Raw genomic sequence first — 14,871 nt, 5'->3', positions numbered from 1 at the left:
TAGACATATTATGCGCTTGTACACTGTTAATAAAAAACATTGGAATTATATGCTACCGAAGCCGAGACGTGCGTACCTTCTTTTAAAAATATTTCGGCAGTTAGCCAACGCCAATAAAGTTCACACCCCAGACCAGAACTCATGTATCCACAAAAACGCTTTTGGAAACAACAGTGCCATCCGCTCGTTTTTACTCATAATATATACAATCATTGTTGAGCCGAATTAAGCTCCTAAAATCGCGAAAAAAAATTACTTCGATGGACCGCCAATTTTTTTCGGTGACATGGTTATTTTTCAATTATTATTTATTATTTTTTATTATTTATTTATTAAATTAACAAATTATCTGTTAATAATGGTGCTTAGTTACTTAAGGCGGAAAAAGATAAGTTAAAAGTTAGCTAAATTTAAATGATTATAAATATTGCATGCAATTAGTTTAAGAGACAGTTCAGGGTATAGGGTTTGACAGAGGGAGTTATAATTATGGCATAAAACCCTAAAAGGTTCATGATCAGCATAATTAGACCTACATATGGGTAGACGGATAGGCCTAAAAGTACGGGTAGGTCTAGATGGAACGGCCAAGTCAATCTGACCCAAGAGAGTTTGTGAGTCAACAGTCCCAAGAAGGAGCTTGTGCACGAACATTACACCATTGCATATTCTGCGATGGTGCAACGATGGCAGGTCAATAAGATTTAGCCTAGACCGGTAGGGTGGCAAGATTCTACCCGAGTCCCAGTTAAAGTTCCGAAGGGCAAAAATTAAAAATTGCTTTTGCACAGATTCAATAACAGCCTGCTGCTCTTTATACTGCGGGCTCCAGACACAAGAACAATACTCCAATATAGGACGTACTAACGAGATGTACAGTTGTTTCGTAACGTACGGGTCGTCAAACTCCTTGGACCAACGCTTGATGAACGCTAAAACACCCTTAGCTTTATTTACAGTTGCAGCTATATGGGTGTTGAAACACATCTTACGATCAAAAAGGACTCCGAGGTCATTTGAACTCGAAATTCGCTCAAGGACATGATTACCTAGAACATATGAGACAAAATGAGGAGCGCGACGGTAAAATGTCATAAGTTTGCATTTGGAAAGGTTCAGAAAAAGAAGATTAGTTGAACACCACAATAGTAGTTCACTTAGATCAAGTTGAAGGCGTGTGTGCAAATACCAATCAGAGTAAGAAAGACAGCATACATTAGTGTAGCAGAGTATGTTATAACTTGAGGAAGGTCATTCACAAATAAAATAAACAGAAGCGGGCCCAGATGACTTCCCCTGGCACACCTGAAGTAACATTAACAGTATTTGACAACACGTTAGAAAACAAAACACGTTGAGTACGGTTAGAGAGATAGGACAAAATCCAATCTAGAAGATTCGTTGGGAACCCTAATAAAGAGAGCTTTTGAATACCAGTAAATAGACGTTCCGGACCTCCGGATATTGCCACCACAGGTACTAGGCCTGTGGTGACTAAACCACTGGTGGGAGTCCCACCAAAACGACAAGTTTTTGTTTCACGGCTGGCCCCTGACCTCACATCTAATGATGTAATTGCTTTTATTCAAAGCAAAATAAAAGCCGTGGGTTTAAAGGTGGAGAAATTTAACTTCTCTTATGCCAGGGAGATAGCCTCGTTTAAGATAAGCATCTCCCCAACTCAATTTGACACCATTTGCTCCGCCAAATTTTGGCCGGAGCATTTGGTGGTGAAGGAGTTTAAGGCTAAGAAGAAGAATAGGCCCCCCATATCCCTTCCAAACCTTTCCAGTGTGCCACCCTCAACCTCAACCTCAACTTCCTCTTCCTCAACTTCCCGTCTTGCTTCCACCTTTCCAAAAAACTAACTTCTCTTTTAGTAACCTATCAGAATGTAAGAGGCTTGCGTAGTAAGCTCAGCATTCTTTTCCGGGATAGTGTTGCATTTGCTTCCCACGTTATTGTGTTTACTGAAACCTGGTTAAAGCCGGACATTCTTAGTTCCGAGGTTTTGGCAGGTCGGTACACAACTTTTAGAAAGGACCGTTCGTCTCGACGGGCAGGGGGGGTTCTAATTGCAGTGGACTCTTACTTCGCGTCGGAACACTTCACAGTCCAAGTTCAACAGGAACTGGAATTCCTGTGTGTAAAACTGATTCTTCCCGCTTTCGCTATATTCATTACTTGCTCGTATATCCCACCTTCTTCGGATATTTCAATTTATGAGCAGCACTTGTCCGCTTTAACCGCTGTTTCTTCCTCGCTATCTGATAAAGATCGTATGATAGTCCTTGGTGACTTCAACTTGCCAGGAACTGTTTGGTCTTCGGTAAACGAGTCTAGTATCCTAGTGCCCATGTCACGACATGACTTTGTTGACGGCTTGCTTGACCTATCCCTGTCTCAAGACAACCATGTGAAAAATTCCTTGGGTCGATTGCTTGATCTGTGCTTTGTATTGGATCCGACCATAGTGTTGTTAACCCGAGCCCTTCCGCTCACTATACCTGAAGACGCCTACCACCCTACTTTCGAGGTGTCGCTAGATATAGGACCAACTGTATTGGATCGGTCGAGTAGGCTGCCCGAACGTGTCCGCTGCTTTCGTAAAGCCGAGTTTGCGAAGCTTAATAACCTCATTAGGGATTTTGATTGGTCCGCTTTGTACTTGTGCACTGATATCATAAAAGGCACAAACATTTTTTACAATGCTCTTGGCACATTTTTCGATTCTTGTGTCCCGCTTTCTTGTCCGACTAGATCTGGAAAGCCCCCTTGGTTTACCAAAGAGTTATCCAGTCTGAAAAACTTAAAATCAAGACTTTATAAAAAATTTCAAGAAGTGGGTTCTCCTACTTCTCACTCTCGCTATGTATTAGCTCGGTCAAACTTTTTAGTTCTTAATGCTCAATGCTATAAGAACTACCTATCTCGATGCAGGATACGTTTTTCTCAGGACCCTAAACAGTTTTACAGCTTCGTAAACAGTAAGCGTAGAACGTCCGCACACCCATCCTCGCTATCATTTTGTAATACGTCGGCAAATAATGATCAGGCAATTGCCGATCTTTTTGCCCAATTCTTCCAAACCACCTATTCTGAGGAAAGCTACTCTGGTCATCCGTACCCATACGGTTTACCGAGGTCGAACGGCATTTTCAGTCCCTTGTTAAATGAATGTTCCCTACTTCATGATCTTCGACTAGTTAAGCCGGTGTTTTCACCGGTTCCAGACGGGGTTCCAGGTTGTGTACTCAGGTACTGCGCCGAGGCTCTGTGTGGACCTTTGCTTAAACTATTCACCCTATCCATTGATTCTTCTTGCTTCCCCCCGATCTGGAAGGAATCGTTTATAATTCCTCTCCATAAAAAAGGTAGCAAGTCTGATGCAAAAAATTATAGAGGTATAGCAAAGTTATCCGCTATTCCTAAAATGTTTGAGAGGGTTTTAACTCCGCACTTGCAACATCTCTGCAAGTCACTTATATCTCCAACTCAGCATGGATTTATAAGGCGGCGATCAACCACCACGAACTTGTTAGAGTTTACCTCTTTCATTATTAAAGGCTTTCAAGGTAACTTACAGACGGATGTTATTTACACCGACTTTAGTAAAGCATTCGACTCTGTAAACCATTCCCTTTTAGCGCATAAACTTGACCTTTTAGGGTTTCCGCCCAACCTCCTGAGATGGATTTCTAGCTATCTTTGTTCTAGGTCTCAAAGAGTCCTCTTCAAAAACTCCCTCTCTTTCCCAGTAAAGGTTTCTTCGGGAGTACCACAAGGCAGCCATCTAGGCCCCTTACTCTTCACACTCTTTATTAATGACTTACCTTCAGTATTAACATACTCTCGAGTACTTATGTATGCGGATGATGTTAAACTCTGTGTCCAGTACAAGGACATTTCATTTCATTCTCGCTTGCAATCCGATCTCAATAACTTTCAGTCATGGTGTTGTGCAAACTTGTTACACCTTAATGCCTCGAAATGCAAAGTTATGACATTTCATCGTTCTAGCCCTTTGTTGGCTCCTTACACCCTATTTGGTGGTTCTCTTGAGAGAATTACCCTGGTGGATGATCTGGGTGTTATGTTAGACCCCAAGTTAAAGTTTTCCGAACACATTTCTACCATGGTAAATAAGGCCATGAGCGTGCTTGGGTTTATAAAGAGGTGGTCAAAGGAATTTGACGACCCCTATATAACAAAGACTCTCTATACCTCGCTTGTTCGTCCGATCTTAGAATACGGCTCCTGTGTATGGTGCCCTCAGTACAAAGTACACCAGGACCGTATAGAATCAGTACAGAAAAACTTTTTACTCTTTGCTCTGCGGGGCCTTAACTGGGATGCGGGTGTAAGACTCCCATCTTACTCTAGTAGACTACTATTAGTAAACCTCCCATCCTTAGTTAACCGTAGAAAAATGCTTGGTGTGATATTTATGCACAACTTGATCAGGGGTGACATAGACAGCCCTGATCTGTTGAGCCGCATAAACTTCACGATTCCTATTAGACTGACTAGAAATTTTATACCGTTGTTCCTTCCACTTTGTAGATCGAATTATTCCTTGCATGAACCGTTTAGGGTCTTATGCTCGGATTATAATTCCCTCTACCATATTATATCCACCACAAATTCTCTTCCTCTTATTAAATTATTAATCCTTACACACCTTTCTATTAATTAGTAACTGTAGTGGTATTTGTACTTTGATTGCATGCTTAGTTTCTTAGTAAGTTTAGTACTAATTTTCCTCGAATGTTAGTCTAATAGCTATCTTTCTTGCATGTTCGCGTTTGGTTCGGCTACGCACCGCGCGTCATGCGGCAGCGCCCCTCGGTCGGTTGGGCGGGAGGAGGGCTGCGTTTTGCCTGGGATCCGCGCGTAACAGCCTTCTGCTGGTGTCACACGGGCCACTTGACGGTGCTGTAACTGCATCGCCTCTTGAAAGATGCAGTCATTGCATGTCAACGTCCACACATAAGCAGAGCATGGTTCACAGAATCGAATGCCTTGCTGAAGTCCGTAAAAACTACATCCGTCTGCAAACCAATTTGAAAACCACGGTGGATTAGGTTAGAAAACTCAAGAAGGTTAGTCGATGTTGAACGATGTCTGAAAAAACCGTGTTGCGACGGAGATATCAAGCTGCAACAAAGATGTTGCAGTTGCCGGGTGACCAGGAACTCAAGAAGCTTCGGGATGGCGGAAAGCTTTGCGATACCACGATAGTTTTCAATGTTTGATCTTGAACCTTTTTTGTGAAGCGGAATGATGTAGGACTCATTCCAAATTACTGGGAGACAAGACTGTTCCAAGGAGAGGTTGAAGAGAAAGGTCAAGGGTTTGCAAAGGGACTGGGCACAGTGTTTTAAGATGCAACTTGGTACCTTATCTGGACCCGCAGAAAACGATATGTCCATAGATGACAAACCTTCCAGAACAACGCTTTCCTCGAAAAAGGGCAGAAAAATGCTGTTAGCTTGAGGTAGCTGGTACGGATACGGAGTGGATGCGTTGTAAATATGAGACGAGTAAGTTGTTTGGAAAAAGTTAGCGAATAAATTTGCAATACCAACAGCAGAAGCTTCTGTTTTGTTCTGGTAATAAAGGGACGGAGGAAAAACGTTTGACTTGCGCTTAGATCACTACGAAAGTAAACTACTACATTGTGAAAGGTAATGATTATAACACTGACTATTGACGGCAAGGAACAGAGAGCGAGCGGAGGAGTATAGAGCTAAGGCCAACGTGGAGCCCGACTTCTGGTACTTTTTATAGAGCCGGGATTTATTATTTTTTAAGTATGACAAATACTTGGAGAACCAGGGAGGCTTGGACGATACAGGTACAGTGATATCTGGAACAAACGTATTAAGGGCGGAGTAAATAGAACTATAAAACGAGTTAACAGTTGCATCTATGTTCGGTAATGAATAAAGAAACGACCAATCAACACGCAAGAGATGTAGATCTAAATCGATAAAGTTTGTTTTGCGAAAACACTTTATGTGACAAGGAGCCATGGAACTGTCAGCACCACCAGATTGTGTACACTCCAGTGATATCAACAAAGTTGGATGGTAAGGATCTTCAGGGAGAGATATTGGGCTTGCTCTAGATACCGTAGCAAGAGAACCATCGTTAACAAAAACGAGGTCAAGAAGTCGGTCCCTAATGTTTTTAACGGCATTAATTTGGACAAGGGAAATATCCGTTAGCCCATTGATAAAGTCATTATGGCAATTGGGAAACAACAGGTTAGCGTCATTACAAGGCAGCCAAGAAAGAAATGGGAGGTTAAAGTCCCCCATGACAATAATTCGATCATTGCACCCTAATGCAGAAACAACATTATTAATTGCTGAGAGGTGGTGTAAGTAAAGCTCAGCATCAGACCTGGGAGGAATGTAAGAGCAGGTTAAATAGAAAAATGCGGAGCCAACACGAACTTTGACTGCAACAAATTCAATTCCATGAATGTTATTCAATGGGAATAACTCAGATGAGAAAGCAGATTGAATTCAATTTTCAGTAACACCCGAAGGAAGCGTTTACGACCTCATAGAGTAGATATATTTTTGATCAGCATCAGATATTAAATAATAAAAAAGCCGAGTCGATAAAGCCATGTCTGTCTGCCTATAGATCTCAGAAACTATAAGAGCTAAAGCAACCAAATTTATTATCCAAGTCCAATTTTGTATCCGCCCCTTCCGACCCCACAGAGGACGAAAATCTGTGACATGGACTCACAAAGTTCCCCCTCGTTTTATATGAAATTTGACCTTGAAGTCGTCGAAAAGTATTTTTTTGTAACTATGGGATTGTAAAATGTATATTTCGCGGCTCACTAAATAAACGAAAAATTGTGTTGTTTGTTGCCTGACCAAAACGGTATATTAAAAGATAAATCATGCTCGAAATGTAAGTTTGTGTAAATTTTCCAACAATCACAATGATAGGATAAGGAATATATGGAATAGGAAATAAGGAGTTCCAGTCCATTGTTAAAGCATGTTAAGTCGATAGGTATAAAAGAAAATTACCAAATATGTGTTGTGCAGGTGTTGTATGGTGTTATGAGGAGGATGGTGAAGAGGAGCTAAATGCCGAAAAGGTGGAGTAAGTTTAATACCGACATTCTATTCAAAATCATAAAGGATTATGTTTATATTTTGACATTTCATTGAAAAGCATATGTGATTATGCTTACATTTTTTACAGGCAAAAATTAAACTTTGAAAATCCATTAAAAAATAACCATGTCCGACTGTCAGTTTCTGCACGTAAATTCTTAATAAATCGCGGTCCGTCATCGGTTTTTTGCGTTTTTGTAAGCATATGCCAGTTAATCAAACATTTACCAGAATTTCTAACGTGCTATTCTACATTGTCATAAATATCTTCTAACCCAGGAATATTCCGTAACTTTTCTTTAAATACATCATAGGCTCTTTTTTCATTTAACGATAGTGTAACAAGATTCTGAAAACAAAAAATTGTTAGAATATTAATTAATTTATATGTACCTACATATCTTACGTTTGATACATATAGGTGTTCGCAATTCTCAATAGAATATCCAATATTGGCTAATGCTTTACTTAAACTAAATACATTAACTGGATCACAAAAAAACTGAAAGTAAATAAATGAAAATAATATTTACTATATAAATATCCAGCATTCAGACTTATGAGATCATTGTATAGCCTTGAAGCCCATATCAATTGGGATTGTTACGGCAGTTTGTTATATTACATCACGCCTACATCAGTCCACGAATATCCTGTATAATAAAGTGGCTAAGGGAGCATTATATTGAACAAGTTTTCCTTTGATTTTCGGTTAGATCCAAACTGAACCCGCTCTCATTTTTTTCATTCGTTCTCTCTTCCTTATTTCTTGTCTATTTGATCTTTGCCGTTATTTTGCGCTTTTGATCTGCGCGTTCGTTGTACTTTTCTAAAGTCGCAAAAAATCACAGAAAATAACTTTAAGTTGAATTAAGTGTAGTGTATGAAATGCCCAAAATCAACAAAATAGGTGGAAACAATAATTTGTGCAACTTGGGACAAAAAGTTGAAATTTCAGTATTCAGGCTTATGCAAACCAATTTTCAAACAATACAACGATGCAAGCAAAGACTAAATAAGGAGTTACCACCAGAACCGATCATAGCCAGATGGGGTTCATGGATAAAGGAGGCTTCATTTTATGCAGATGGCATGGAGGAAAGAACAGAGAGGAAAATTTATTAAAAAAAAACACTTTAGTATGGTAAAAAAATTCTAAATTTGCATTTTAGGTGCTTAAAATACTACGCACCGAAGATAATGTATCTGTAAAGCTGAAAAAAGAGCTGCGTCTGCTATTAGCACAAAACCCAAAAGTTATAGCCCTAAACAAATTATTACAGAGCAATATTTGATGTTGGTTACGGAAAAATCGGACGCACAAATTTTTACGTTTTCAAAAGTAAATCGGAAATTTTTTGCGAAAGTAAAAACTGGATCTGACTGTACCAATTTTGTGTAACCAATTTTTCTCCAAAACACGCCTTAGAGTGTGATGCGGTATAAAATGGTTTCTCAAAAAATACTTAGAAAATATATTTAACATACATTGATAGAGCCTGTGGTTATGTCAACTATTTGAATATCTTCAGCTCCCAGCTCAATTGCATCTTCAACTGCTCTGTCTTCTAAGCTCTGTCCTTCCAAGAGCTTTGATGTATCATATTGGCTTTGTATCAAGCAGCAATCCTGAAACATGTGCCCAACATCTATGTATTCTCCTCTTTAAATAAAAAACGGCATGTGAGTATTTTTGTAAAAAACTGAATTCAATAAAAAATTACCCGCTTTTTTTTACCATTGCCGTTGCATCCATCTTAACTGCTGCAAAATTGTCCGTACAAATAGTACAAATGATATATATGTTCCTCTTAAATCGAATATCCAACCTATGTTTTTTTACATTTTGTGCAACACGTTTAAACTGATTTAAAGTTTTTTGAATAGTACTCATGGGCATGTTTTGTTTAAGAGCTTTTTCTATTTCTGATTGTAAACTGGGATTTATAGCTGGGTCTGCTGAATTTCCGTCTTGTATGGCAAGTCGAAGTTGCCTCGCAATCTTTGCAAAGAGCGCCGATTTAAATTCGTCATTTTTTGCTTTTGTATGCTTTATATTGGCCCATTTAGAATGGCCCGCCATGCAACGCACACTATTTACAATGCAATTGTTTCTACTAACAAATGATACCGGCAACTTTAATATTCGCAGCATATTTTTTTGTTTACTAAATGTATTAGTTCTTAAGTAATCAGTAATCAGTGTGACCGCGGATTTATCGATAAAATATACTGTCCGACCGCCGGAAATATACCGAAACATTCAGTCTCATTTTCAAAATATACCATAAATATACCGGAGGATATCTCCTCCGATATGGAGATCATTCTTTTCTTTACTTTTTTGTTTTAAGTCTTAATTTGATTTTTGTACATAGGGGGGTTACACAGCCTACAGAAGCGTTTTTAATCACATTGGGGAGTGAGATGGTTAATTGCGGCAATTCCGCGGGGAACAGTGAGCTTTTGAAGTGATGCGAATTCTCGATACCCACTGGCACCATCTACCATTTATCCAAAAAAAAACTAATGAAAATAACAATAGCATAGTTTTTGTCTGAATTGTGATATATCACTAGTTTAAATGAATAAATTGGCGATTTAATTGGTTATAATAAAACTCTATCTATAAGCACTTTATAACGTTACTCTTTGGAATCACTGAAAAATTGCAGCAGCTCAGTTTGGTAGTTGGAACGGTAAAACTAAACGGAACATCCCCGAAAATAATGGTGGATGGTCGACGGTGTAAAAAGCCTAATCAGCTTTGCGTGTTGGTACACAATGATTTGGCACAAATAGTGACAGAAATCTTCGACTGATAGCACTGTTGAGAGAGGTACCAACAATAATTGAGCATTTGGTATGAAATTTAGTCGAATACCACTATTAAGTCAAAAACACAATATATTTTACAATCGAAATTAGGAAAATACGGGAGTACCCTCAGTATCTTTTACTCTGGTTTGGTCACACTGTATCTGAATTAATATTTTCAATATATCGACAAAACCAAAGTATTATACATAATATCCAAAATGGATGACTATTCTAGAATTGTAAAAAATACTTTTAGTAATATTAGTCATCGGTCTGCTTACTCACAGATGATAATTGGAGTTACCTCAGGATGGTATGTGGTGCATATAACATACTTTGAGCTTTTTTTTTAAATTACAATAAGCTTAATTCTTATTTGATCAGTCTTAGTCCTATTTTGACTGCACTTAAAACTTCGACTCCTTCGACTTTTCTAAGCAGGCATCTCTAGCGATTCTTAAGTGCGTACATAAGTCGAATTTAGGCAACATAAAAAGTTACAATTGCAGACTAAAAGGTGCTCTGCTAATTGAAAAATTCGCGAACTGGTTAATGATGCAATATAAACTTTTCATTTTCTTATGAACTTACATATGTACATATGTATGTATGCTCGATACAATCTGAATAAATTCAATATTATATATTATATTATATACATACATATGTATGTTATGTATGTATGTACATAGTAAAGTTGCGGTCCAAATATATGCATGTTTGCATATTTTTAGTGTTATCCGCTCTACCTTCAACAATCAAATTTGTTTCTCTAATTTAGCGACTAACCAGCATTGCTATCCTTATATTTAATTGACTGGAAAAAAGAGATACTTTTTCAGACAACACTAATATTTACCGTTGGGAAAGTGGAGGAATATTTTTTTGTCGGACGAGCCCAACCACATTTTTTATACCCGGTACTCATAGAATATATGGAAAATTCGTTGTTTTAAGTAGATGGCTTGAACACCCAGAAAGAAGCGTTTCCGCCCCTACAAAGCTCCCTCTATTATATGTACCTAAATTTCTTGTGTCCTCGTCGCCGAATTTTACTCATGTCGAGCGGAGGGAGCAAAACGAGCAAAACCCCTAGTCCAAGTACATTCTTGATCAGCACCACCTGCCAAGTCGATAAAGCTAGCTAGAAGCGGCATATATGTATATACATATATATATATATATATATATATATATATATTTTCGTATTTTAAAAAAAAATTGAATGAGCATAATTATTTTATTTTTTCTTTAAGAAATATTCACTGATGAAAATCTTGTAAAGCACGAAGTTATTTTTTTTCTCTTTAATTTAGATTAGATTAACACAATAAATGATAAAAATCTACATTAATTTTATAACTTCTAAGGGCCACTGGGTTTGCAACAATGAAAATTGGGAAATTTGCAGCATTTGCAATTGGCGGTGGCATAATTCTTATGGAAATAGCTCACCAAGAAGGAATTATCAAAGTTAACTGGCCAAGGTTGACAAAAGGTGTTTCTTCAATAGCAAACAAAGTGGAATCTTCAATTCAGGGGCGTGAAATGACCTGGGCCGATAAGGTAAATTTAAAAATTACTTGTATATTCATGAATATGGACATTACACATTTCATCTTTATTTCCTAAAGTCAAGTATCTCGAGCCGTTTTATCATTGATCATTCTGTAATCGTTTTCCTATCTAGAATTAGGGCAAGACATATGGAATCGTTTTTCTAGGCAGTCGTTCACCATCAGAGTTAGCTTTATTATTTTTTGATAAAGCGATAACAAGCAACAACGGCAACAGTGTTGGAAGGCTCAGGATGCATTCAGGATGCAATAACACATTCAGTATATGACATTTCTTGCGGCGCAAGCTTCTTGTCGAAAATACATTCCGTCCGTCCGTCCTTCGGTTTTGGAAGATCAATAACATCTACAAAATCCGCATTTTGCGGAGAGTCCTGTGATATCCCAATGAATTAAGTTTGATGCCTATTTTTGGCACGTCCTTTAGCTCTTTCACAAATGGCAAAAATCTGTGGTATCCACAATTTTGAAGCTGTGAGCAAATAAAAAACAATAATAATGACATCATTCATCACTACCATTCCTCATTATATAAAACATCTTTTATAACACATTTGTATTACATTTTTTATTTGCAGACTGAAAGATATGTCGATGATAAAATGGAAAAAGCAGAGGGCTTGTTAAAAAGCAATAGTAAAAAAGTAAGAAAGTGGTACACAAAACTTATTGGCGATGAAGATGGCCCAAAAGTGAATGAACTTCACATATTTACAGCAGCATTTTTTGGTGGAGTTGCCTTAGGCATAGCAACCGGTTAATTTATTTATAAATACCACAAAAATGAACTTCATTCGAGTTTTATATTTTGAGTTTTATATAATACAATAAAAAATAGTGCTTGTTAAGCTTTTGTAGCATTCATATCGTTATGGAAACGGCCGATAACCATTAGTTGGGATACATTTAGGTGCGATCTTGACGGATTGGCAAGGAGCCATCTTTGAGTGGCCCTCTCCCCCCTCAGTGTCTGACTTAGCTTCCGTGTCTGTTTACTTTTCTTTTCAGCAATCCTTTCAATATTTTTAAAGATTTGTTTAAATAAATCCTCCCACAGATGCAGAGAGTTTCTTTGTTGTTAGTAAGCTTGTGTATGTTTAGTCTGCGCTTGGGGTTATTTGACTTCTGTTGAGGCTGAATTTCTCTTACGCCTCGCGTACACTATAGCAGAAAGAGAAGCCGATAACTTTTCTAAAGGCTCCCCACAAAAATATATACTGTACTAGTGCAAGTGCGATCAAGACATCCGCTGAAAGTGTGTCTGATATCTCCATCACTATTTTTGCATTATGATATGATTTTCACCAATTTAATAAATAAATGAAACATTACTTGTTCGTATATCTCACCGTTTTCTGATATCACGACATACGAACTGCAGCTGTCCGTTATTAAAGCTGTTTGCTAGGTGGTGGAAGGTTGATATTCAGTCTAATCCCAGAAATCAGTCGGTGGTCAACCGGAGGTATGGACTTTTGGCTAACCCAATTACCAAGTGGGCATGGCAGCTCTAGTGGGGTCTTTGCCCCGATTACAAATTAATAGAGTTTAGGATAAAGCTGAAGAATGACTCACCCCTTAAATTTGTGTCAGTGCTCTCACATTGGGTGTGGTGAGCGTTGGCGTAGCAGCGTATTAATAGGCCAATATAGACCTATAGCTGTAGCTGACTAGTCTGCGAACGCGTTCATTTGGAGCCATGTAGCACGCCATCATTCTTAGATGTGTCCCTTGCAGTTCTAGACTTGCCGCCGTTTTGTCGTCATTGCTAAATTTATGGAGCAGAAAGATTTTGAAGTGCTTTCTTGCAAGAATGCAGTTAAGGATAATACCTTCGCTTTGATCTACAATCAATTCGTCGCTAATCCACAGACCTTGTTGTTGATCTGTACAAGCCTCAGGGACATCAGCAGAGTTCCCCACCACTGTAGTGTCGACGTCTGAGTCGTCAGATATCTTCTCACGACACATTGCATGGATATCGAGCATCAGCTCCATATCCAACGAGTAGCCTTTTTGAGCCGGCTTCAGCTCGCAGTCGTGTACTTTGATCGGACCGGTTCATCGGACCCTGTGTCGCCTCAATTATGACTACCTTCCAACCGGTGGTCGGTAGGTTCAGGTTGCACCTCTGCAACGTTTTGAGGATGTGCTTAGGCCCCTCAAAAGTAGCTGGCAAACAAATTCTCCATAAACTCGTCTGCTGCGACGAGCTTTGCCCCAGCCCCAGTGCAGCGCAGACCTCAGCGATCAGCACTCGTCTTCACTATGACTCTTATATTACTGCACTACAGTTGTGTCCTCTTTATGAGACAGACGCGCAAGGGTTTTAAGGTTTAAAAAACAATATGATCTGATCTTAGCCAGAGTCTCAATTTAGCGGTTTGAAATTGCAAGTAACTCCGCGGAACCTGCAAGTGCCAACTGTCCCTCAGCCACTTATGGCTGAAAATCTGACTCCGATCACTCCTTCAGTGCAGCGTCAAATGGAAGTGGGAAGACCTAAACAGATTGGCACATTAACATCTGGCGTTTTCATGACAATTCGAAATGTCAGCGTCGAGCAATAATTGGACGGAAGCTGACCGCGCGGCTTTGGTACTTAAAAGGCCTTGCTGTTGCGTTGCTCCAATAGACTCCCGAGCCGGATAAACTGAATGACGAGGCTGCTTGGCGTGCCCTGGAACATGCAGGAAGAGTAATCGCGTGAAGCTGAATAGCAGGGTATTCGCGACAGACATTGACGCCTGCACCAACCGATTTTCTGGGGAGATAAAAGATCAATGGTTTTATAGATTAGATATAAAGATTAAAGCATATCCGAAAAAATAATGGATTCGAGATTTCGAAATCTCACTATAAGGGGCGACCTCAAGTAGAGTTCCAAAATATGGGAATGCGCAATTGTCTGTAAGTGAAAACGCTGACAACGGGTACGTGAGTTCGATTTACGCATCAAACAACGAAATCGCAATGAAAAAGATCGACGCCACAATTCAGACCGAAACTACGTCCAAGTTCCTAGCTGTTCAGCTGCCTCATTCTTTCAGGAAGAAAGGTGCCCGCCAGGTAAAGGCAAAGGTTCAGACTGCAGACTCACTGCAACGAAAAGTTCAAAATGCCGAAAAGCTGAAGGAAGCATTTGTCCACGATGTTATGAGTTTGGAGATCCGGCTAGAGCTAGAGGCCCGAGAGAAACAGAATAGACTGCCACACATGTTAGATCGCCACTCTCACTGGCAGTGAGAGGCTGCAATTCCTCTCAACCTGCCAAATGGTGGATTAACGAGGACACCTGGAGGTTTAATTTAAAAAATAGTATCAAC

The 14,871-nt window shown here is 39.1% G+C and overlaps 2 protein-coding genes across 2 annotated transcripts; one reads left to right on the top strand and one right to left on the bottom strand.

Annotated features, from left to right (window-relative positions):
• Nucleotides 1–7,152: 7,152 nt before the first annotated feature.
• Nucleotides 7,153–9,349, bottom strand: LOC108161612 (probable transcriptional regulatory protein MMOB1910). The gene is made up of 4 exons (XM_017295911.2): nt 8,873–9,349; nt 8,637–8,811; nt 7,555–7,650; nt 7,153–7,497 (listed from the first exon to the last, which is right to left on the bottom strand). Exons 1-4 carry the CDS (start codon nt 9,301–9,303, stop codon nt 7,393–7,395), a joined length of 807 nt encoding a protein of 268 aa, XP_017151400.2. The 5' UTR covers nt 9,304–9,349; the 3' UTR covers nt 7,153–7,392.
• Nucleotides 9,350–10,128: 779 nt separating this feature from the next.
• LOC108161614 (FUN14 domain-containing protein 2) lies at nt 10,129–12,405 on the top strand. The gene is made up of 3 exons (XM_017295913.2): nt 10,129–10,281; nt 11,339–11,534; nt 12,124–12,405. The coding sequence occupies exons 1-3, from the start codon at nt 10,187–10,189 to the stop codon at nt 12,304–12,306; spliced, it is 474 nt and encodes a 157-aa protein (XP_017151402.1). The 5' UTR covers nt 10,129–10,186; the 3' UTR covers nt 12,307–12,405.
• The last annotated feature ends 2,466 nt before the right edge of the window (nt 12,406–14,871 follow it).

This window comes from Drosophila miranda, chromosome 4 (genome assembly GCF_003369915.1).
Source record: "Drosophila miranda strain MSH22 chromosome 4, D.miranda_PacBio2.1, whole genome shotgun sequence".
Classification (NCBI taxonomy): domain Eukaryota; kingdom Metazoa; phylum Arthropoda; class Insecta; order Diptera; family Drosophilidae; genus Drosophila; species Drosophila miranda.
Note: the sequence above shows the minus strand (reverse complement) of the source record. Positions and strands in the feature narration are given on the sequence as shown.